General features: G+C 53.1%; 1 protein-coding gene and 1 long non-coding RNA gene across 9 annotated transcripts in view; one reads left to right on the forward strand and one right to left on the reverse strand.

Moving 5' to 3' along the window:
* The window catches only part of ZFYVE28 (zinc finger FYVE-type containing 28), a 114,434-nt gene that overhangs the window by 33,879 nt on the left and 55,834 nt on the right, over window positions 1-24,721 (forward strand). For all 8 annotated transcript variants that reach the window (XR_005357169.1, XM_038533239.1, XM_038533244.1 and 5 more), the window contains exon 2: window positions 23,235-23,375. Coding sequence is in view for 6 of the 8 variants with exons in the window: in XM_038533239.1 (XP_038389167.1) it covers window positions 23,235-23,375 (141 nt within the window). In the remaining 2 variants the exon portion in view is untranslated. The remainder of the gene's footprint in view (window positions 1-23,234; window positions 23,376-24,721) is intronic.
* On the reverse strand, window positions 21,335-24,308 carry LOC119871234. The gene is made up of 3 exons (XR_005357175.1): window positions 24,260-24,308; window positions 22,424-22,473; window positions 21,335-21,417 (listed from the first exon to the last, which is right to left on the reverse strand). It is a non-coding gene; the product is annotated as an uncharacterized LOC119871234 (long non-coding RNA).

Raw genomic sequence — 24,721 nt, forward strand, 5'->3', positions numbered from 1 at the left:
CTCTCCAAGGAGCAGACAGCAGCGAGCCTTAGCAAGGACATGGGGAAACTGGACCTGAGCACCGTTGGGGAGGTAGGGTAATGGTGCAGCCACCGTGGAAGACAGCCTGGATGGTCCTCAAAAACTAAGCACACAATGACCACATGGCCCAGCCATTCCACATCCGGGTAGGTTCCCAGAACTGAGGGCAGAGTCTCCACTGTCATGGCAGCATTATGCACAGCAGCTGAGATGTGGAAGACCCACGTGTCCATGGATGGATGGATGGATGGATAAACAAAATGGACACATAGTCTACATGATGGAATGTTATTCAGCCTGAAACAGGAAGGACACTCTGCCACCTGCCACCACCTGGATGAACCTGGAGGACATTGTGCTCAGAGAAGTGACCCAGTCACAGAAGGACAAATACTATAGGATCCCACTTACATGAGGTCCCTAGAGGAGTCAGATCTGTGGAGAGAGAAAGTCGATGGTGGGAACCTCAGGCTAGGGGTAGGGGGAAATAGGAAATTAGTGTTTAAAAGGTGTAGGAGTTTCAGATTCATGAGATGAGGAGTTCTGGGGATGGATGTGGGGACGGCTGCACCACAACATGAATGTACTTAACACCACTGAACCATACACTTTAACCTTCCTTGGGGTGGGGCTTGCCCCTTCTGCTACTCATCCCAGCCCATGTCTGTACCGCCAGCTGCCCCACAGAGGTCAGGGTCATCCGTTTGCTTATGATGAATTGGACATTGTCCCAGAGCTGCTGGCTTGGGGCTGGGGGTGTCCCCAGGGAGCTCCTGTGGCCAAGATGGGGGTGCATCAGTGAGTCCCCGTGACTTGGCCTGTGGGGCAGTGCCAGGGACGCAGTGTCTGGTCCTGGGGAGGACGGCAGCCAGGCTTGCTGGACGACTCCCACAAGACTCTGAGGTCTGTCAGTGTTTGGTTTCTTCTACTCCTTGGATGAGCACAGGACAGATCCCCCCAATGGTCAGGGGTCAGGGGTTCTAGGACTAGACCCGTCTGTGCCACATCTGGAAAGCCAGGTTGCTGTTGGCTTTGGCACAGAGTGGGTTCAAATTGGCAGGTGTCTCACTCTAAAAACTCTAGGCAAGTGAGGGGTCTCTGTCTCCTTTGCCTCTGCTGAATTAAAAAAAATTTTCCTAATGTTAATTCAGCCATTAGTTTGCTCACAAATTTTGATTTTATTTCTCTACATGGCCCCCGCAGCCCTCTGGGGTTCGGGCCATCCCATCCCACAGGGCCTGAAGGGTGGGCTGCCTCCTGCTCCTGGACCATGACAGGCAGATCCCCCTCTGCTCCCTGCTGTCCTCCCCTCCCCCCACCTCTTCTTGCTTGGATCCACTCCTTACCTCACACCAGAGTGGCGGTGGGCCCCATGGGCCCCAGCATTGAGTGATCCTGAGTAGCAAGTGCTGGGCCCCGTTCTCTCTCTCTGGGTGGAGCAGTTATTTGCCTCTTCCCCTGCTCAGGTAACTCTTCATCTATAGGGTCTGAAAGCTCTCAAAATAGTTTTCTATAAAACCAGCTCCGTCTTCCCTGATGAAGGGAATTCCTTCCAGAAAGTTCCTTCTGGCAGCTGTGCCACCTGGGCTCCTCAGGGTCTCTGAGGACCTCGTGGAAGGGGCTGCATGCAGCTGACTTGTTTACGGGTCCTGGCAGCCCTCTCCACCCCCAGGGCCCCTCTCAAGAAACCCCTCTTGCTCCACTTGAGTACAGCACACAGATGGTTACCCACTGCCCAAGGTACTCGAGTGCCAGTCCCATGAGGAACAGAAGCAGGGCATTCTGGTCTCTGGCAAGATGCTCTGGATTCAGGTTTGGAGAGAGACAGGGAGGGATGACTCTCCATGTGATGATGACCAGGAGTTTCTGCTTCTTCAATGTCAGTAAAACCAAGGGGGTGCTTAGCTGAGTGGCAGCTGAGAGGCCCCAAAGGAGGATCTTGATTCCGAGGCGATTCCTGGCTGGTAGCTGTCCATGGCCCCTCCTGCTGACACAGGACCAGAACAGGTGTCCTGGGGTCACACAGAATCAGGGGGAGCGGCCTTGCAGCTGGAGCCCGTCAAGTCCACCATGGCGATGAGCAACTTACTGTAGAGACACTCGCTGAGGGAAAAGCCCAACATGCCCCTTGTGGAACCTGGCCGTGGCACAGTCGCTCACTAGGACTTGTCACGTGCATGTGCCGTGCAGACTGAGTATGCGCTGATTCTTGTGGCAATGGTAACTCCATCTAGGAGAAACTTCTAAAACTCAGAGTCTTAAGGTCATGGGATTTTTTTTTAAATATTCCTTTATGTGTTTATTATTGCAGAGGTGTGTGATAGGTGATCACAAGAGACTTTGGGACATAAAAATATATCCCATGCAGATAAAACAACATGAAGAAAGTGGTGTGGAAATGTGGAATCGAGAGGCCGAGGGAGCCATGTGTGTGTCTTACCTGTGCTCTGTTGTGTTTATTGATGACGTGGTCACATCAGGGGGCTATCTGGAGCCCACAAGGGATGGGGTAATTTTATTGTCAACAATTGTATGTGCTGGAAATCCAACCTCTGTCATTTCGTAGACTTCGACTAAACATGTTAGCTGTCGGCTTGGTTTTTCTGGATTCTCATGAGAGGAAACAGCTTCTGCTGTGGGGCACCCCTGGAGCTGAGGACACATGCAATGCCCCCCAAGTCTGGACAGGACCTGGAGCTCTGAGGTTTCCCCTTGTTTGGTGGGTAAGGAAACTCTGCATCCGAGCCTGCCTGTCCCTGGAAAAGCCCCGCATGGGTGCATTCTCTGTTCTCTAGCATGGGTCCTGCAGCAGGACTGTGTGCTTTTGGGTCTTGGCCATATAACCAGCCGTGGCACCATGCTACCTGGTAAACCAGCCCTCATCTAGCACCCCTCCTCATGGGATGGCCCGGAGCCCCCCTCCCTTGGGGCAGGACTTGCCAAGCAAGCCAGGTGGGGGGCCCCACAGGTTCAAGGTGACCATCTGCCACATGGGCACCATCCCAGTGGCTCCCCATGATGTCCCAGAGCCCAGAGATAAGCAGGTACGCACCTGCCCCATGGAGGAAGAGCCCTCTGCTCAGAGATCCCAGCACCGGCTCCTGAGTCCCACCCTTGTGGGTATAGGGCAATGTGGAGAAGGAGGGTAAACTGTGTAGTTGCCTTGGCCTCAGCCTGCCTCTTGGGGCTCTTTTGGAAGAATCAAGATCTGTGACATGAATGGAAACTAGGCATAGAGCGTGAGCTTCTGAAAAAGTGGTTTCTTTGGCCAGCTCCAGGATGTAGCCCCAAGACACAGGGTTGAATGAGGGTAGGGAGTGGGTGGAGAGGGAGTTGTGGGAGCTTGGGTGGGCATTGCCTAGATTTGCTCATTCGGCAAATGTTGGTGCAGCTCCTGCCACATGCCAGGTCCTAGGCGCAGAGCGAGGGGCACAGGGACACAGTTTCTGCTTTTTCACACCTTCCAGGCAGCTAGGCACATGCCAGTGGTCAGTTGCATATCTGTAGTGTCCATCTAGGAACACAGGATGAAGGGATGTGCCCTCGCATGCGGGAGTGTGGGGCATGTGCTGAGGGTCCAATAAAGGTCTCCTAGGAGTTGGGGCAAGAGAATGAGGAGAAAGACTGATGGAAAAGCCACATTTTGAAAAACACAATAAAACAACAAGGATTTCCCCGAATGGAAGAAAGCTGAGAGTCCTCCAGGGAAAGGAGACAGTTCGAAGCAGCAGAAACAGCACAAGATCCCCTGAGATCCTGTAAAACTGCAGGACTGGAGGTGAAACATCTCAGACGTTACCAGAGAAAGGACAGGTGAAGTCCTGGTGGATGTCCCTAATAGCGCCCGGCACCACAGACAGAGGAAGAGTGGCTCACAGTGCGGGACACACTAGGGCAGCCTGAACTCAGCCTCATGCCCCGATGGACTCCTGCCAGTGGCACCCCCCAGGGAGCAGTGAGCGTGAACTGCAGGTGCACCCCCACTGCAGGCTTGTTCCCAGCAAGACAGGAAGAGGGCTCTGGGGGAAGCCACTGGGGGAGCAGGACCAGCACTGAGGCTGGAAATCCGTTAAGTATCGACAAGTGTAAGGAGCTATTGATCATTGCAGAAATCGTGTGTCTGAAATAGAGGGAAGGGCAGAGCCCAGAGCAGTGCTGCCCTGTGGAAGTATGGCACAGGCCTCAGCTGCAAGCCTGTCATTTAAAATTTTCAAGTAGCCACGTTTAAAAAAATAGGCAAGGTGAATTTTAATACACATTTTACCAAATACGTATAAAATATTACTATCTCCACATGAATCAACATACTGACAGGGAGACCTGTACATTCACACGAACGTCTGTGAAGTTGATGTGTTGGCCACCCTGAGGGCGCGTCTCACCTGGACTAGCCCGTTCGGGTGCTCACCAGTCCCCCTGTGTGACAGTGGCTGTCAGGGCGGATGGTGGGGACCTGGACAGCAGGCACCAAGGGAGGGGCTCCCAGCTGTTCTCTGCCTGAGACTGCAGGGGATGGCGGCAGTCATCTCCTAGCATGAGGGTCCCCTGGGAGCCGCCAGGGTGATCTGGGCCTCATGAGAACTTACCACCCTGTTTGATGCAAAGTTGCTTGAAATGAGTAGGAATGCCTTAATATAACATTTTCCTATAAAATGAGTGATTGGGACAAGAGAAAGCACCCTTCCTCAACTTTGAGGAGCCACAGTGGCCTCTCCTTAGCTTGCCACAGCAGGGCATGGGAAGGGGTACATGTCAGAGCTCTGGGTGTGGGGGGAGTGCCCAGCTCACAGCAGACGAGCCTTCATGTTGTTCGACATGACGTCCAGGCACTTGGCATTGCATTTCGTAAACAATAGAGAAAGACAAAAACTTATGGGGAGAATTCTGTTCTGGAAACTCAGAATCTTCCATGGGAGACTTAGAACCTCTCTGCATCCACTGCCCCGTCTGAAAACCTCCCCAGGAGCGGGCTCTTCAGGCCAGGCCTACAGGTGGGCCAGTGCCCTGTGTGTTCAGTGCTTCGGGGTCTGCTTTAGCCGGGCAGCAGGGTGAGTGCGGCAGGAGGAGTGGGTATCGGTGGGCAGGGGTGGGCAGTGGCTACATCTGCCAGCTGTCCACGTGGATATATTTTAAATGTTAGATTTGTCTGTTAGATGCTTTGGGTCTCTTCCCCTGTGAGCACCCCAAGACCCACTTAAAAGCACCGATTCTGATGGGTATCTGTCTTGTCTTCAAAGTCTCAGCTTCTCTTGGGATCCCTGGGTGGCTCAGCAGTTTGGCGCCTGCCTTTGGCCCAGGGTGCAATCCTGGAGTCCCAGGATCGAGTCCCGCATCGGGCTCCTGGCATGGAGCCTGTTTCTCCCTCTGCCTGTGTCTCTGCCTCTCTCTCTCTGTGTCTATCATAAATAAATAAATAAATAAATAAATAAATAAATAAATAAATAAATAAATAAATAAATAAATAAATCTTAAACAAAACAAAGTCTCAGCTTCTCAACCGTTAATTGAAGACGTCCTTTTCTGGACAGATCTTTGCATCAGGTCTGGTTTTCTGTTTGATGGCACTGGGTTGTCCCTGTGGCATTCCCCAGCGTGGAGGGCTGAATGTACGAACAAGGGAGATACACATAGTGCCTGTGCATTCTTCATAGTTTTGGGTAGAAACACCGTTTTTATTCTTTAGAGTAAGGACCCCAGAACACCTGTGGGTTGGAGGGGCCCAGGCTGCCTGGCACTGGGGTCCATCCATGCACATTGCTAGGTGCTGATCCAGGCTGCTGGGTGGGTCAGCCTTGGGGAGAAGCCTCGGGGAGGGTGGGCTCTCGGGATTGCATAGCAGCCTTAGTCCAGACGGGTGCCAACCTTCACCCCTCCCGAGATCAGCCCCAAGGACCTAACCTGCCAGAATCAGTGCAGCCGTGAGATATTTGCTCTCTGCCTTTACGGAAGGGGAGGAACAGCTGTAAGTCATTTGGGCTTCCTTGTTGGGTTACCTTCAGAGTCCAAGCCAGGCCACACTGCCCACACATGACTCCTATGGCACCTCCTCTTCTCCTTCCTTCCCTCAGGCTGCACACCAGGGGTTCCAGGGAGGTCTTTGACAAGGGATGTTGGGCAATGTCTGGGATGAAGGAGTGAGCCTGGGGGCCTTGCGAGGGTGAAGGCCTGGAAGTTGGACTGTGCCTGGGAGTGCTCGAGGGACAGGAGAAGGTCTGGGTCCTGTCACCTGGTGAGAGGGCCAGGGCCAGGAGACAGCACACGGGCCTCAGAGGGCACCCTGGCTGCTGGCCCCAAGTGGGCTGGGGGTGTGGGGAAGGAGGGGCGAGGGGCAGTTGGGCAGCTTGCTTTGAAGACACAGCCTATGGGGTTTGCTTGGGGTGAGGATGAGAGGGAATCCACCACCTCCTAAGTCACACGATAGAAGCTGCTTCTGTTAGCTCCTCTTGCCACCAGATGCCCCATCAGGGCCACTCTTCCCAGCCTGAAAGCTCGGGCCCAGGAGGGTTCCTCTTGGTTGCATGAACATGTGACAGTAAACAAAACATTCTTCTCCTGACAGGACATGTCCCTGTAGGCTACATTCCCGTTTTGGCCTCCTTCTGCACTCAGGCCGCTTCACCGCCAGAGCTAGGCCAAGGCCCAGAGCCACCCGCCCCCTTCCTGCACACCCCCACAGGGCAGGCCTGGAGCTGGGGGCCAGGGTCCGCCGGGTTCTCACATGGTTGCCCTACCCTGGGCCATGCAGGGTGCCAACCCTGGCTCCATGGCCCCAGCTTTAGTCTTGTCACTGAGCAGGCATGGCTCCTCCCATCCAGGGGACCCAGGAGCCACCAGCTGTTGGCTTAAGGACCAGCCTGCCAGCATGGTCCTGCCAGATGAGTGGCATCAGCTGCCCAAGCGAAGGCTTTTCCAGCTCCCCTTTGGCCCTCAGTGTGCCCACCTGCCTACCTGTCCAGACCAACTGATATACCCCCAGGGGGTGCTGGTACTGACTCAGGCTTGGGACACACAGGGGCTTGCCCTCCTCTGGGCTAGTACCTGGGGCTGCCCCTAGCAGTGGGGTGGCAGGACCACAGGCACCTTGATGTGCCCTCTGGCCCCCATACAGAGTCCTTCCCGGACCTCCCAGGTCGGCCCCTACACCTTCTTGCTGACCCTAGGCAGCCCCTCACCCCAGGCTTCCCTGAGCTATGATCTTATCCTCAAGGCTCCCTTGCTGACGTGAGACCAAGATGGTAAGGCTGGCCTGTCACCCCTGCCCCCAGGCAGCCACTGCTCTGCCTTCTGTCATTAGCTGTAGTTTGTGTTTTTCAGAATGGCATATACACGGATTTAGACATACTTACTGTGTGCAGTCTGTTTTGTTTGGCTTCTGTGCAACCTAAATATTTTGAGACTCATAGCTCATTCCTCCTTGTTGCCAACGCGTGTTCCACTGTATGGATGGACTGCAGCTTGTCTGTCCGCTCTCATGATGAGCGGTCTTGTGGGTACTTTTGAGGTTTTAACTATTACAGATAAAGCTGCTCTGTACACTCACATCCACTTCTTTGCGTGGACAGTGCTTTCACCTCCTGGAGAGAACCAGAGTGGCACGCCTACTTCATATGCTGGTGTATGTTTCACATTTTAGGAAACAGCCACACGTTTCCCAAAGGTCAGGCCACTTTGCATCCCCATCTCAGGGTAAGAGGCTCCGGTCACTTGGCACCCTCTGTGCAGTCGTTTTTAAAACCTTAGCCGTTCTAATGGGTATGAGGTGGCAGCTTACTGTGGCCCAAATTTGCATTTTCCCTATGAGCGTGACATTGGGCATCATTCCATGCTTTTCTGTGAATCTGTAGATCTTCTTAAGCATCTGTTCAGATTTTTGCCCATTTTAAAATCAAGTAGTGGTGTTATTTAGGATATAAGAATTCTTCCTGTGTTCTATATGTAAGTCCTTAAAAATATACACACTTGACAAATATTTTCTCCAACTCCATGCTTGACTTTTCATTTTCTTGCCAGGGTTTTTTGAAGAAAAAAATGTTGTAATGATGATATACAGTTTTTTCTTCTACATAGTTCACGTTCTCTGTGAACTATTTACAGAAATTTTGCCAATGGGCAGCCCTGGTGGTGCAGTGATTTAGCACCGCCTGCAGCCCAGGGCATGATCCTGGAGACCCTGGATCGAGTTCCATGTCAGGCTCTCTGCATGGAGCCTGCTTCTCCCTCTGCCTGTGTCTCCGCCTTTCTCTCTCTACATCTCTATGAATAAATAAATAAAATCTTTAAAAAAAAGAAAACTTTGCCAAGCCCAAGATCACTAAGATTTTTCAATTTTTGAGTTTGTTTTTGTGTATGTTAATAGGAAGGCATGAGGATCATTTTTTGCCTGTGGCTGTCCGATTGCTCTGTTGGCTGAAAAGATTCTTCTTTCTCCATTCAATTTCCTTGGCACGTTGGTCAAAAACCATTTGCCCACGTATGTGTGGGTTTATTTCTGGACTCCATCCTGTGGCATTGTGACAGCCAAAACCATCCCTGGATATACCCGAATGCCCACGGTGTGGGCACTGCCTGTGGCCTCATTCTATAACCTGAAACCCCGTGTACAGAGTTGGTTAGGTGCATATACCCAGGAGGTTGAATTGTGTGTGATGAAGCAGTCTTGGGAAACCAAGTCTGTGCCCTATTCCACGCATCTGAGGAAAACCTTCTCCTTGTTCATTGATCATCTGGCTTGGGTGATTCTGATGGTCCTTTCGCCCCTACTCTGCCACCAAATCCCCTGAGCCCTCCGGTAGGCTCCTGGTAGACATGGGCTGAGGTCTTGTCCAGATGCTTTTCCTGTCTGCCTCTGGAACCCTGCTTCAGGCCAGACCTTCAGGAGGCAGGCTAGCATGTTGGCAGATGCTGTGCAGAGTCCCTGCCTCTCCTGCCTCTGTCCCCAGGGCAGTGGCAGAGCTGGTACCGGTCACCTCCAGGGACACAGGGTAGACACACAGCCAGTGTGGGAGCCCACTGGATGTTCAGCTTTTGCTTCTGTTGTGGGGATTAATGTGCAGGCGTTAATTGCTTGTGCACTATTGTTGAAGGGAGTCTATTTTTTGTTTCGATTATTTTTACCCTGGCTTGAGAACCTGCATCTGAAATATTTTTCTGTGAACCTTGTCTTTGTTTTTTTCTGAGTGGATGCCCGTTTGGTCGTCTTCTGCCCCGTGTTGGCCCTCTGGAATACCTGTCTGTTTTTTTCTCTGAAAATGCTTTAAAACCAAGTACAGTTGACCCTTAGGTAACACAGTTGAAAATTCATGCATGATTTTTGATTCCCCTAAATTTTACTAAAGTCCACTGCTAACTGGAGGCCTTTCTGATGACATAAACAGCCAGTTAACATCTATTTTGTAAGTTAGATGTATTGTATACTGTATTCTTATAATAAAATAAGCTAGGGAAAAGAAAACGTTATTAAGAAAATAACAGAAGGGGGATCCCTGGGTGGCGCAGCGGTCTGGCGCCTGCCTTTGGCCCAGGGCGCGATCCTGGAGACCCGGGATCGGATCCCACGTCGGGCTCCCGGTGCATGGAGCCTGCTTCTCCTCTGCCTGTGTCTCTGCCTCATTCTCTCTCTCTCTGTGACTATCACAAATAAATAAAAATTAAAAAAAAAAAAAAAAAAAAAGAAAATAACAGAAGGGATCCCTGGGTGGCACAGCGGTTTAGCGACTGCCTTTGGCCCAGGGGGAGATCCTGGAGACCTAGGATCGAATCCCACGTCGGGCTCCCGGTGCATGGAGCCTGCTTCTCCCTCTGCCTGTGTCTCTGCCTCTCTCTCTCTCTCTCTCTCTGTGTGTGACTATCATAAATAAATAAATAAAAATTTAAAAAAAATAAAGCTTAAAAAAAAGAGAAAATAACAGAAGAGAACATACATTTCCAGTGCTGTCCTGTATTTATGGACAGGACATATGTGAGCAAGCCCCCACAGTTCAAACCAGGGTTGTTCAAGGGCCAGCTATGTAGGGCCTCATGCTGGGCTATTTTGCAGATATGTTCTCTCCTCTGATGATGCAGCACATGGGTGAGAGCAAGTATCCTTGGAGGGCTAGTCCTCATTGTCTCTCTGACCTGTGCCTTTAGTGATAAGCAGTATGGAAGTCAAGTGGTTCTAAGCTGCATTATTTGATAAATGGAACAATAATCACAAAATACAGAAGAATTTGCCAAGGGAGTACAGTGTGAGCGGCTGCGTGCATCCGTGAGGCCCGCCTCTCCTGCCCCCTTGGGCTGGAGGGCTGGGAGCTGGCTGGACCAGTGGGTCCTGTCTGGGGGCCACCCATGTTCTGGGGCTCCTCTCTCTGCTGCCACTCCCATTCCCCATCTTTCCTCCCCTCTCCTGGACACCCCAGACTACGTCTGCCCCCGACATCTCTCTGGCCTTATGTTCCCCGCCCCCCTCGCTTCTGCTATAGGGACTGGGATCCAGAAACCTGACAGATATGAGTGCCACAAAGTGGCAGACTCACCTTCATCTGTGCTCCACATCAAGACCTCCGCCATCCTTCCCATGGAGCACTTTGCTGGATAGTGGGCACCGTGTCCTTTAGTGCCTACATCCTCCCACGTTACCCAGAAAGATTGGACATACAAACACCTGCCCCACAGGGCCACGGGCCACAGGCAGGTGCTGTTCTGCTCCCCTGGGGCCGTCAGAGGGAGGCTAACAGGTTCTTGGGTGAGGAGGAGAGACAGCCAGTGAGGGATGCGTGTGTGACCCAGTCCCATGGACGAGCACCCCACACAGGGCCCTCCAGCAGCACTGCCACACTGAGTGGAGTGCATGATGGAGTGGGTCATGCACTTTGGCTTCCCTGTGTCCAGCGGGTTCTCCGCTCTGGGCCAGCAGGATGCAGGCCCAGGCTGTCTTCCTCCTGCCAGGCTTCCCCTGCAGTGACAGGTTTGTCAAGAGGAAGGGCCCAGACGCAAGGCAGTGCCCATTCTCGGAGGCACCAGGAGGTCTGGAGAGAGCCTGCAGCCCCTGAGTGTGAGCTGGTGTGTGAGAATGTGGGACACCACTGTTCATGGGCTAGGGCAGCCCCGCAAGCTCTGCAGGGCCTAGGACCCTGGTCATGTTCACCCTGGCTTTGGCCGAGCTGTGCTCAGGGCAAGTTCACAAGTTACATGGATGGACGTTGGAAACTGAAGGACTTCTGAATTCCTCCAGCTGAGCCACGGCAAGGTCATCCTCCTGGTGTGCTCTGGTGTAGTCGGGGAGTCAGGGTGGGGTGCAGGGCAGGTACACAAAATACCACAAAGCAGGTGGCTTCAAACAAAAGAAATGTATTCTTTCATGGTTCAGGAGACGGCAATCTGAAAACAGGATTGGTCCTCTGGAGGCTCTGAGAAAGAATCTGGTCCTTGTCTCCTGGATTCTGGGGCCTCCAGGCATTTCTGGCCGTGTAGACACCTTGCTCCAATCTCTGCCTCTGCTTCCCATGGCTTCTCCTCTGTGTATACTTCCCTTCTCTTACAGGGATGCCTGTCCTTGGATGTAGGGTCCAGCCCCATAATCCAGGATGGTCTCACCCCAAGATCCTACCATCCTTCCACCTGTAAAGAGCCTTTTCCAAAGAAAGTCATATTCTCAGGTTTTCAGTGGACTTTGCAGACCACCATTCAACCCACTGCACGTGGACAAGAAATATTTTTGGGGCCCCAGGGCAGGTGATGGGGGACACCGTTGCCTTGCCCCAAGGACTCCCTTTACGGCAAGTACGCAAGTACTAATCATGATGAAGGTGCCACGTTGCCCAGTCCACACCTGCCTTTGGCTTGGGCTGTGGCAGAGGGACCCTCTGGGGGGTCAGCAGACAGAGGCCCAGTCTAGACTGCACACTTAAGCAGCTGTGGAAAAGCAGGTCTGGTCAGACCAGACAGCGTGACTGCCATTAACTCCTCTGATGCAAGGGCAGGGACAGGTCACGGGGAGGAAGGACAGTAACAGATAAGACTTATAAGGACCTACAAGTCCAGGAAAGGAGCTCTGTATCCTCACTCAGCAGGCAGATGTAGATCAAAACACATGGAGGTGGTGCCTTGCCCTTCCCCCTGCACTCCCTCCCCACTCCCCCGGCCCCTGCCCCTGGAGGGCTGGAATCATGTCACAGTGGCCCCCGGGACAACAAGGCCTGGAGAAATAGGGCCCTCAAACACTGCTGCCCTGGGATTCTTATGTGGTGCAGCCACTTTGAAAAGCATCCTGGTGGTTCCTTGGTTTCACCCAGAATTACCTCATGACCCAGATCCCATTCTAGGTTTATGGCCAAGACAAACATAAGACTCATGTTGACACAGAAACTTGTTCACAGCAGCATTATTCACTGTTACCACAAGGTGGAAACAATCTACGTGTCTACCAACTGAGGAGAGGAGCCATCGACAAAATGTGGTCCATCCACACAGTGGCATACTCCTCGCCCATGAAGACGACAACACACACCACAGTGTGGGTGACACTTGAGAACATGCTGAGGGGAAGGACCAAATGGCCACATCTTGTACCATCCATTGGCACAAAATGTCCAGAATAGGCACATCCATAAAGACGGTAGATTAGGGGCTGGAAGAGGGATGACTGGTAGTGGGCATAAGCTTTTCTTTGGGGGCGATGAAGGCCTTGTAGAATTAGTGCATATTGATGGTTGCACAAGCCCATGGATATACTAAAACCCCTGAACTGTGTACTTTATGCTTCCCTCTGGTGGGAAGCAGAGTTATGTTATGTGAGTTATATCTCAATCAAACTATTTCTGAAAGCCAAGATTACACTCTGGAAGGGGTGACTAGGCTTGTTGTCCTGACCCACTGGAACTGCTTGTCTGCAGACCTTCCCTGAGCAGCACCACCCAAGTGGCCCTGAGTGAGGTGTGCCCAGAGGGTCTGGGTTCTAAGTCTTTGGATCCCTCAAGGCAGGAGCAGTTCAGGTGGGTCCCAAGGGGGTGCTCAGCCAGGGAGGCCTCCGTTGGGGCTGGCTTCTGGTGATGTCCTGTTTCTTAGGTCCTTCCAGGGAGATGCCCCTTGGAATTCCATGTTCCCCCCTGACCAGTGTGTTCCCAGGAGGCTGTTGTAACCCACCTGCAGTAATCCACTTGGTCCCAAACCTGGGACTCCTGTTTGGGTCCCTTTAATTGCTCCTCTGTTTAAACACACAGGCTCGGGGCACCTGGATGGCTCAGGGATTGAGTGTCTGCCTTTGGCTCAGGTCATGATTCCAGGGGTCCTGGGATCGAGTCTTGCATCCGGCTTCCTGCAGGGAGCCTGCTTCTCCCTCTGCCTGTGTCTCTGCCTGTCTCTGTGTCTCTCATGAATAAATAAAAATCTTTTAAAAAAACACACACAGGCTCAGTTCATGTGTGTTCTGATTTAGTAAGTCACCTCAAATTCTTTTTGAAGGAGAGGAGAGTTCATAAACAAGCAATTTAAATTTCTGTTTCCCAAGGCGCCTGGGTTGCTTAGTCTGTGAAGTGTCTGCCTTTAGCCCGGGTCATGATCTCAGGGTCCTGGGATTGAGCCCTACAATCAGGCTCACTGCTCAGTGAGGAGTCTGCCTCTCTCTCACCTTCTGCCCCTCACCCACTTATGCTCTCACTCACTGCTCTCTCTCTCAAATAAATAAATAAAATCTATAAAAGAGATTAATTTCTGTTTCCCTTGGGTAGATCCCCACCTGTCCTAGAAGCTGAGAAGTTAACAACCCCTGGCTCCCTGCCTCATTTGGTTTATGGGCTACTGTCAGCCAGGCAGCCTGAGCCCAGGACTCTGTCCCAGCAAAGGGGGTGCAGGAGGGTGGCACCCCAAAGGCCCAGGGCCCTTAGCTAGAAGTGTGGGAACAGAAGTGATTGACATCCTAGCCAGTTTACTATCTAGTAGTCAGTTTTGAAAATAACATGCATTTTAAAGAACCTTGAATCTATTCAAGGTCGAAACAGATTTGCATTGAAACAGGCAGCTGTCAGGTGTGGCCTATTCGGTCTGGGGATGCAGAGCCCACTTCCCTCCAGATGTGTCGATGCCTGGCCCCTTTCCCCTGCAGTTACAGAAGAGCTTCTCCGTGATCCTGCTGCAGCTGCAGTGCAGAAAGCCCCCACAATCTGTTTCTAGTGTGTCATTTGTGTGTGCACTACTGGATTGGGAGTTTTGCAAATTCATTTTCCTTCTGAAATTCATTCACTAGATGGTCTGTTATCTCCAGGCCATGCATCTGGTTTGGCCACACACTAAATACTGCAGCAAGGCCATTGTGGGCACCTGGGGTGTTGCAGAGTCCTGCGCCTGGCTGCTTGCTCCCACTGGACAGGAGTGTCCCAGCCATCACAGGGCGGCCTCTCCTCCTCCTCCCAGGGCCTACATCTCAGGAGCATCTCCCCCAATGGTGTAAGTCTGCCTCTAGATGACACGAGAGCATGCTTATAAAGGGGCCCCTTGCCGTGACCCCAGGCCAGGATCCTCTGCAGTTACAGGGCTTTCTCCTGAGCCATTCCTCTTTTGTCCTCCAGAGTGGCCTGAGGTGGGGCAGCTGCCCCTGCAGGCTGACCGATTCGGCTGAGAGATAGCAGGTACAGGGAACTGGTTTATTGGGTGTCTACACTGGTCCTAAAATCTTCAAGGCACTAATTTATCAGACGAGGTGGGAAGCAGGGGAGTGCTGGGCTCGCCTCAGGGATGCCCACAGTCAGCTTTGCTTAAGGAGGCTCTTAATAAATGTCATGTGGGGCAACACTGGTTATAGGGATAAAAGTATCTTCAACAAGAATTGAGTTCAAAACTATCTCAGAATTGACATGTGGACCTCTTAGATGTGGGTAAGATTTCATGTATTTTTTTGCTGGACTAACTGGACCCTAGATTTAATTACATGTTGCCCCTCATCTCTTTAAGAGGATGTTGTGTGCTCCTTTGTGGGTATCCAGATTCAGCCTCAGGACCGTCCTATTGGGTTGACATGTTGGGGAGCTGTTCTAGGGCCGTCTTTGGGCTCACAGTGATGTTGGGCTGTGTTACGTCTGCCCACCTTACTTTCTTGAGCATGAGACCTACTGTGTCTGAGTCCTGGCCTGTCTCTGCCAGTGGGATGCTGACCCTCTCCTGCACCACTCCTGTAGAATAGCAGGGAGTATCCCCTGCCCATGTTCATTCAGACTTCATTCTGCAGGGGGCTCAGAGGAGGTCTTCTGGTCGTGGGGTGACTCTCCAAGCTGGTTAACCCGCACTCTAGCCCAGGCCAGGAGTTGGAGGGTTAGGGAGGGTCCTCCCCTTGGCCCACCACAACCCAGCCCATCCAGACAGCACTTAGCCATCTTCAAGCCAGAGTGCAGACTAGTACTTCAGACCGGTCAGGCAGGTGCAGGGTTCAGGTCTCTGAAGGGTCAGGATTCAGGGAGCCCCCTTGAGCGGTGATGGGCCAGGGCTGGCAGGCTAGAGTGGCCAGGCTGTGGTTTCTCCAATGGGTGGCGGACTCGCCCAGATGCCTGCCTGACTGGGAAGGTGGCTGTCACATGCCCCCCACACGCAGGTGCACCGTCGGAGGCCTCGGGTAGTTCCTTGCTCACTGTGTAAGCCCCAGTGACAGGTGCCAGGGTCTGTGCCCTGCTGCATTCCTCCAGTTGCTCTGCTCCGTCCCACTGGCCTCTCAGCCCTCCCACACTGCTCCTCATGGACACCACCCCGTGGCGCCTGAGGCTCCACTTGCTGCTCACTCCCAGCTGATGCTTCCCTCTGCCTCTTCCTCCTTCCCCTCAGTGAAGCCAAGCCTCCAACAGCTGGAGGAGCCCTACACCCCAAGCCTGCCCTTCCAGGCTCACAGACACCTGCGCCCCGCCTCCTTTTCCCAGTGCCCTACCCCCAACCCCCAATACCCCCGCTCCTCATCCCAGTGACCCATCCCAGCCCCCTCTGGCCCGCCCCTGCACCCCAGTGCACCACCCCCTGATGTCTACAAAGGGCTCAGAAAGACACAGGTATTGGGCAGGAGGCATGCCGCAGAGCAACCCCAAGTGCTCCTGTCCGGGTCCTGGTCCGCAGTCAGTGGAGATCCAGGGATCAGGTGTAGTGGAGGGTGTCTCCTGCCCTCACTGTTGGTCCTCGCCCCACCTGGGTGTTGAGGCTTCCCACGTGGCTCTGTTGGCTGGATGTCGGTATGTGATCAGCTGTTTCTGGGACAGTCCAGTCAGGTGGATAGCTCAGGCCACTCTCAGGGGATGATGCTCTCAGGTTATTTTTTTATCACCTTTGACAGCTTCCACACCATCACTTTTACTGATAGTGATGACTCCTGATGATTCCGTTGTGGACCTTACTGAGCATCGGCTATGCCCCAGGCACTCACCATGTATTCCATGTGCTTTGAGCCCATTTTGCAAATGGTGAACTGAGACATGGGTGCCCATGGTTACTGTGTAGTGGGTGACAGCTAGATTTGAACCTGCGGCCTGCCCTGGACCTGAGCCGAGCACACAGCTTCTAAATTCTGTGCCCTCTGGCTTCATCTTGCCGTCTAGGGCACAGACTCTCCCCATGCTGTTAAGGGCCCTTGATTCCTCCAAACACATTATCAGAATGGCTTGTCTCTGTTCTTACCCCATAGAGATGAAATATTTATTGATGTGAATCAGACACAAAGTCCTCAGTCTTTCCTGGGCAAGCATTCCTGGGCTGGTGTTCTGCTGCAAAGTGCTGTGCCCTCGAGGCAGCAGTTCACAGTGACCTGACTGGCCCCCACGCAACGGAGGACCGGCCATCTATGGCTCTGGGTCAGGCTACAGTGCATGTGGGGCTGGCTGTCTGGTGCCCACCCTAGGTAGGGCGGGTCCTGGGCTTCAGCAATGATTTTCTGGCTGCAGCCCAGGATGGGGCTAGCCTCCTGTTGTGGATAGATGCTTCTTGGGCACCCAAAATTGACACGTAGTGTCCATGAAAGGCTGGCCCACCATGAGCTTGTGAGCCTGGACCTTGGGCCATTGAGCCTGACCCCCATGGGACTCATGGTGCCAGCTCAGATGGCAGCTTTGTGTAGCCCTTGCTCTCAACACCCAGCAGAAGCCAGTAGGGAAACTGACTTATGGAAAAAGGCTGTTCTTTGTCAAGGAGGCAGAGTGACAGGTGGGGCTACTTGGATCTGTGATCCTGGGTGGATTTGTCAGCCTCTCCCCTGTGCCAATTTGGGAATAGCCTTCACCTCCTCTGAGGTAGGACTGGAAGTTAGATGATGTGTATATAGCTCTTGAGAGTGAGGGAAGCAACCAGCAGGAGTTGTTGCCAGCTTGGGCAGGGAGCAGGACAGAGCCCCTGACAGTCCCTCCTGGTGCTTGGGCATGCCATTTGCAGCTGCCTGGGTAGAGAAAACAGGCAGTCAAGTGGGGATGGGCCCAGGAGTAACCAGCCACCAGTCATCAATGGGCCAGATGGCAGGGCTGCTGCCACGTGACAACAGGAGCATGTACCTGTGTAGGGCACCAGATCTGCTGAAGGGTGGCTGGTATCTGGGGCCTGGCGGTCCTCAGGGTGTAGTGATGCAGACAGGGCCAACTTTGGGGGCATGAGTCATGGCTGCCCACGTCTGCCAGACCTTGGTGGGGACAGAGAGTGGTGAAGTCCTACAGGAGGGCCTCAATCAGTGTTTGGAGGTAATGAGGGGTTCCGGCCCTGGTGACCAGTGGTCACTGGGTTTCCTTAATGGTCCAGTGTGGTCTGGCCAGCTTTTCCTGTTCCCAGTGCCTAAAGATCAGCTGGCTGGTAGGGGGTGGGGGGGCACTCCTGGGGATGAGCAAATTCAAAGTGCTACAACTGGAGGCTTTTCTCTGATTTCTTTACAAAATTCTTGGATTTGTGGTTTTGCAGTGAGGAATCTGAGGCTTTACTGGAAAGCTGGTCTAAGAGAGGCCCAGGACAGGACTGACACCTGAGGCCCCTAGCCTTCATCCCTGAGCATCCTGGATTCTGTCCAGCTGAAGCCTACCTGGGGTCCACTGAGATCTGGAAGGCTCTCTTCTGCCAAGTGTTGGGATGGTGGGGGGCATGTGGGGTAGTCTCTCTTGGGAACTGGCATACGGAGACCGATTTGTGTTCTGGGACAACCGCTGGGGAGAACGTGGAGGTTGATGGGCAGGGTGCTGGGACTCCCCACACGATACCTGGGCTGTGCTCCATCACTGGGCTTACACTGGGGGCATAGGGGGCTGGTCCTTTCTGGTCTTTCCAGGCCACCCATCCCACCATCTGTCCTACCCACCTGTCTGACCATCTGCCTCCTCCTCCTCTCCTGCCCATCATACAGCTTGGCTGAGGCTGTGTGGCTGCTGCCCTGGAGTAAACAGGGGGTGTCCTTGTAAGGCCCTCCCTCTGCAGAGCTTACCTCTTACTTGGGAAGCAAAGGGTGTGAAAGGGATGGGAACCTGCACCACATTTACTTCTTCCTCCTCTTTCCCACGAGGATGCCTGAGGGTCCTTGATATGAGCCCTGGACTGATTTTGGGCTCCATCCTGTCTAGCAGTGTGACCTTGGCCATTCCTTTTCCTCACAGGCTTCAATCTCTTCACGTGGGTGCTCTGCACAGGGCTGGGGGGGGGTCCAACCCCTCAGGGGAGACTCTGGGCTCATACATTCTGCTCCAGCCTGGCCCACCAGCCTCAAAGCCCTGGAAACCCGCTGGGATGTGGGTGCCAGCATCAACATCATGGGGGCCTGGGCTCAGCAGGGCACCTGGGGGCAGAGCCGAGCTCACTTCCACCTCCTGCCTCCTGTGTCCCCTCCCACACCACAGAGCAGGTTTCTGAATCAATAAGTAATTTAATCAACTTTACAAAATTAGTTCTGAATTAATCAGTTTTGCCCTTTGACTTAGTACTTATTTGTTGTTGCATGTTTTTTCCTGCCACCTTTGAGCTGCCTGTTCATGGTCACCACCTAAGCCAGATGCTTCCTCCACAAGCTTAGTTTTGTCTTCTTGCAACTGTGAAAACCTCCACTGCCCTGAATTGATTTTGAGAAAATATTGACTGTGCAAAAAAAGACATTTCTATTGAGTTCTAAATTATTATTTTACCATTTTTATTCCAAAATAGGATGAATTATTCTTATTTATACCAATTGATTCTCTTTATTGTGGACATTTTCCTTAAGGACATTTAAAATTTTAATTTAAAATGGAATTTTAGAGGCATCTGGGTGGCTCCATTGGTGAAGCACCTGCCTTCAGCTCAGGTCATGATCCTGGGGTCATGGGATTGAGCCCTGCATCTGGCTCCCTTTTCAGTGGGGAGTCGGCTTCTTCCTCTGCCTCTACTCCTCCTCACCCCACTCACTTGTACTCTCTCTCAAATGAATAAGCAACATCTTTTTTGAAATTTAATTTTTAAAAAGATTTTATTTATTTATTCGTGAGAGACACACAGAGAGAGGCAGAGACCTAGGTAGAGTTGGAGAAGCAGGTTCCCCGTGGGGAGCCTGGTGCAGGACTTGATCCCAGGACCCTGGGATCACGACCTGAGCCGAAGGCAGATGCTCACAGGCATCCCTAAATAACATCTTTTTTAAAAAATAAAAAATAAAATTGAATTTTAAAATGTTATAGAATAAGGGGGGCCGATTCCAATCAAAGCGAGAAAGACAACTTCTCTCCCTAAACGCTCCATCTTCCATCCACAGGTACCCCCTCCACCCTGCCCTACTAGTTAATGTGGGTGTCCGGAAGGGCGTCCTCAGCCAACTGTTGTTGTTTATCTGTGCAGACTCAGGGAAATGGGATACCATCATTTCTCCTTTGGATTCTGTTAGCATAAATGTAATTTTGTGTTCATTCATTTCCTGGGATCTCCGCCTAGAGCTTTTGTTCACACAGAACCTGAAGTCTCCTGGTGGGGGGTATGACTGACATGGCCAGTACTGCCCACGACACACAGCAGACTTCTGATTCTTGTATGGGCAGTACCAGTCCCAAGGAGACTGGAAAGCTAGCTCAAGTTATGTCTAAAATTTTTAAATAGCACAGACCTTTTGAGTTTCAGTAATATAATCACTAACTCCAAAAAGTTTTCTGAATTCTCTTATTCTGTTGCACGTGCATGTTTACAGTTCTCCTTTAGCTGATGGACAACACCTCTGTAGGGCTGGTTTTAGGGTCTGCAATGGATTGAAATCCAATTCCAAGGCAGCAGGTTGTGCCACACCTGCCGGGTGCCCTTGACTGGGAAAGCATGATCCAGAAGAGGTTTAGAGCCTGCACAGTTCCAGGGGTACATTCAGTACCAGGTGCTGCTGTTCCCTTCCTGTGTCTTTCCATTCACACACAGGCACACATTCATGTGCATGCACATACATGCACACACGCATGTAACACACACATGCACAGACACACACCTCACAGTTCCACATGTACATACATGGTACTTGTTTGTCTCCAGAATGTAGGTGTGTGCATGTGTGTGTACACATGTGTGTATGTGTGCATATGTATGCACATGTGCATGCACACAAACATGCATGAGCTTGAGACCCCCTTGAGGCTCAGTCCTCCCTGGGTGCAGGGAGGGGGACGGCCAGGTTGGTGGGAGGCTGTGAAGGGAAAGCTTTGTCTTCCAGGCAGCAGGCACCACAGCCTCCATCAGATGTTCCTGGACCTTTGGTTGCTGCTTCCACTGGCTTCACGAAGTTTGCCAGCTGATAGCAGAGGGGGTCGGGCTCACCTGGGCAAGCAGTGTGAATATTTGGATTTGAAGTCTACTTATATGTGGTGAGGTTTTTAGTGTCAGGATAAAGATTGATTCTGAGTTATTTTCTGGACAGTTCTGGGCACCGCCCCCTCGCATTGTGCCCTTTTTCTCAGAGCAGAGACTTAGCTCTGAGAAAGGTGTCGTTACCATTGCCCTAAATTTGGTCCCTGGCCTGTTTGCCAGGCCAGCTGGTGTCTGGTCAGCCAGCAGTGGTGGAGGCTGAAGAAACAGATGTGGGGAGGGTTCTGCATCCCCAGCTCTGGTGCACTTTGACTAGAGGGCTCCAGGCCAGCTCTGTGAGAAGTACTCGGTCACAGCGAGGTGTCTGCTATGGGGCTGTCCCCAACCATGCCCCTGGTCTCCTGCCCTCCCACCCCAACTCCTGTGAGGGGGCCGGGTGGATGTGGGGCAGAAGGAAGCCAATGGGCTGTGATGGCTGTCGTCAGCTCCCCAGCAAGGGTGTCAAGATGCCCGGGCTCACCAGCAGAGTCCAGCACATGTCATTGACCAGCAGTGGCCTCAGCCCCATAGCCCCTCTATGAGAAGGGAGGGCCCACGTACCTGGTAACAAGGTGCTATTGGAGGCAGTCTTCTCCTTCCTTGAGATCACGCTCGTGGGACCCAGGTCTGTGGGAGAGGAAGCTGGCAGCCACCAGGGGAGCCAGGTCACAATTCTGGGGCTGCTTTTGAGAATCTGAGAACCAAGGCCTTGGGGCCTCCTCTGAAGGTCAGCGGCCCTGAGGCTACTACCCCCAACACCTGCCTCCCCACCCTAGGTGTGCTAGCACCACCATTGCCCTTCCCTGGGACTCCCACGCCCTTGGGGGACAGGCTAGGAGATGCCTTTTGGGCATCACTTTCACCACCACCCAGTCCATGGAATAGGAAAGAGGCAAAGAGTGTTGCCCAGCCCACGACCCCGATCCTGTTCCTGTTTCATCGCAGGGGGGATGCTGGTGTCCTTCCTGGGTGTGCTGGGAACCAGGCAAGTCAGCTGAGCCCACTGAGGGGACCAGAGAGGGCATGAGATGCTGGGACACAGGTGTGTGTGGGGGGGCTGGGTCTGTGTCATCCCAGTGTCACCCCGACCCCTGCATCCCTGGCAGAGTGGGTGCTCAGGCAGTGTTTGCTGGGTAAATGGGTGATAGAAGGGGCTCTTCTCTCCAAGACTGTCCTGGAAAATTCTGGGAAAGGCCTCCCTGGGCCTGCCTGAGTCGCACACCCACGTCCCGGGCCAGTTGCTGCAGCTGGGAACCCTCGCCCATGGGTCTGCTCTGCCGCATTTGGGGGCTCCTCCTGGACCAGCATGGAGAGCTGACAGTCTGGCACTGAAGGACCCAGACCCCTGGGCTGAGTAAAAGACACCGTGGAAGGGAGGGGGCACATACAGGAGAGGGGGTGGAATGCCAGGGCACAGGGAACACCTTTGACGGGAAAAACAGGCTACCAAAAATTATGAAAATTATAAGTTATCCTACATTTAACGAAAGTAGGTACTAAACATAACCATGTGCTAACTTCTGGGTCGACTTTGAGCCGCGTATGTATGCATACATGTGCGTGATTTTTCCAGCAAGTTGGAACACCCGTGTGATTTGGCATCCTCTCCTTTGTCTTTCTCTGTATGATCATGAAAAACACGACTTACAAAAATATCTTCCACGGCTTCATCACTTTTACTGTGGCTTTCTCCTAATCCTGGAAACAGATCAAAGGGAACAAGCCATGCCTGCCTGAAGCCAGAGGGAGTGTGAGCAGGCTGATGCATGTGGGAGCAGGGTCGGGGTCAGGGCAGTCAGCAGGCCAGTCAGGGGAGCAGGCTAGTGCAGGCAGGGAGCAGGCTGGTGGGGCTGGGGCAGAGCGGAGAGTAGGGTCAGGGTCGGGGTTGGGGCAGGCAGCTGGCCCATCAGGGGAGAAGGACTCTGGGGTTCTAAGCGGGGTAGGAGGTGAACCCCTGAGGAAGGGGCTTCCTGCCCAAGAGCACTGGAACTTTCTGGTGTTTTGGAAATGAGGCTGAGAGCCGAGAAGATTCTAGAGGGCAGAGCAAGGGTTGGCAACCACTGATTAGGCTTCACTTGAGGAAATTGTGTTGTGTGTGTCTGGGCCACTTCCTTCACTGGCTGGCTGTCACTGTAGTCTCGTTTTATGAATAAAAACCATTATTCAAACCAATCATTTTATCCCACTACCACCCAGACCACACTCTCCCTGAGCCCCTCATCTGGGAGTCTTCGCACCCCTGGGGGCTTAGGGCCTGGGCCTCTGGCTTCCCCACAGAGGCACTATCCCTGGGGCCCTGCAACCTGAGTGGCCTCTGAGAAATGGACACAGCCCTGGGGGCTGACATGCCGATGGGGTTCGGAACAGGCATCCAGTTAGGCTGGTGTCTGGTTAGGAGCCATGTGGAGCTTCCTGTGAGCAGATGCTCTGGTTCATGCCTGTGCCTCTCTCCCCTGCAGAGATCGGACCCACAGCTGCTCGCCCAGTTCTACTATGCAGATGAGGAGCTGAACCAGGTGGCGGCTGAGCTGGACAGTCTGGACGGGCGCAAGGACCCGCAACGGTGCACGCTGCTTGTCAGCCAGTTTCGCTCTTGCCAGGTGAGTGCACGTAGGGCCAAGAGCCTGTCATGGGGGAACCTGCTCCCACCTGTGAGCACATCTCAGGTAGCCTGGGTGAGGTGCTGGGCACCTCTCACTCCAGCTGCACACCCAGCTGGGAGGAGGGACGATTCTGAGCTGAACAGGGTGGGGAAGAGAGCCAGGCAGGGGCAACCAGGAGCTGGCAGGGTCCTAGCCAGGGAGCTGCTAACATGGGAGGGGGGCTAGGCAATAGAGGCTATGTGCAGGGCTCCTGGAGGGGGGCTCGGACCCTTGCCATGCTGCACGATTTACCACTGGCCCTGGAAGCGATGCTAGAAATGTTCTTCCAGTTTAGCCAATTACCAGTGTGAGACCCTGAGGCCTGAATGCAGTTTTGTCAAGCGACAGTCAAGGTCATTCTCAAAGTTCCAGAATATTCTTGGTACATTCTGCCCACACATCTTGCTGGTTCTCTCTGACCTGGGAGGGGGCCTGAGGTATGCTTCCCAGATCACTGGGAGGGCCGGACGCAGTGGGAGGTATGCCACTGAAGCTGGTTCCACGGTGTGTTTTATGCATTAGGGGGTTAGATAAGGATTCTGGTGGGAGAAGCAGGTCCTGGCTAGCCCTAGAATGACCAGGAGGCCCTCCCCTCTCCTAGGGGACTGGAGGGGCCAGGGGGTTTCGGGACTTGCCAGGCCATCAGCGCTCTCTCTTTCCCACCAGAGAATACCCTTACTTGTGCCTGCAGCACACCAACCTAACAGCCAGGAGGCCTCCCTCTAGATTCCCCAGCCGCACCCTGCCACCCCCCTGCCTTTGCCCTTGTCCATGCCACCCCTGCCCCCCATGCCCCTGTCCCCCTGCTCCCCCCACTACCCGCACCACCACCCCAACCATACCTGCTCCTGCTGCAGCTCTGTGCCCCTAGCAGTGCCCTGTGTTTGTCCCAGACCTGGTCTGACCAGTTCACTGGTGGATGTATTTGCAGGTTACACAAACTGACCAAATAAGGTGGCCACTAAGTTGGGTGCTTCGTAGAGTCTTGACAGAGGAAAATCAAGAAAGGAAAACCATCCTGGCATTAGGCTGGGCAAGGCAACTTGCAGGGGGTTGAGAAACAAGTCATACAAAGGATCTTGCACAAGCATCTTTAATTTCTCACTTGTCTCTTAAGACTCCTGTGTCAGGGTCCCATGACAGCCCCCTAGTTCCATGACTCACTAGGAAGACACACAGGACATAGAATACAGTCGTGCTCACAGCTGGGATTGATCCCAGTGAACAGACACAAAGGACTATCAGCCAAGGGAAGAGGTATGGGGTTGGGGAGTTGGGGGGACAAAGTCCAGAGGAATCAGGCG

Source organism: Canis lupus, chromosome 3 (assembly GCF_011100685.1).
Source record: "Canis lupus familiaris isolate Mischka breed German Shepherd chromosome 3, alternate assembly UU_Cfam_GSD_1.0, whole genome shotgun sequence".
NCBI lineage: Eukaryota > Metazoa > Chordata > Mammalia > Carnivora > Canidae > Canis > Canis lupus.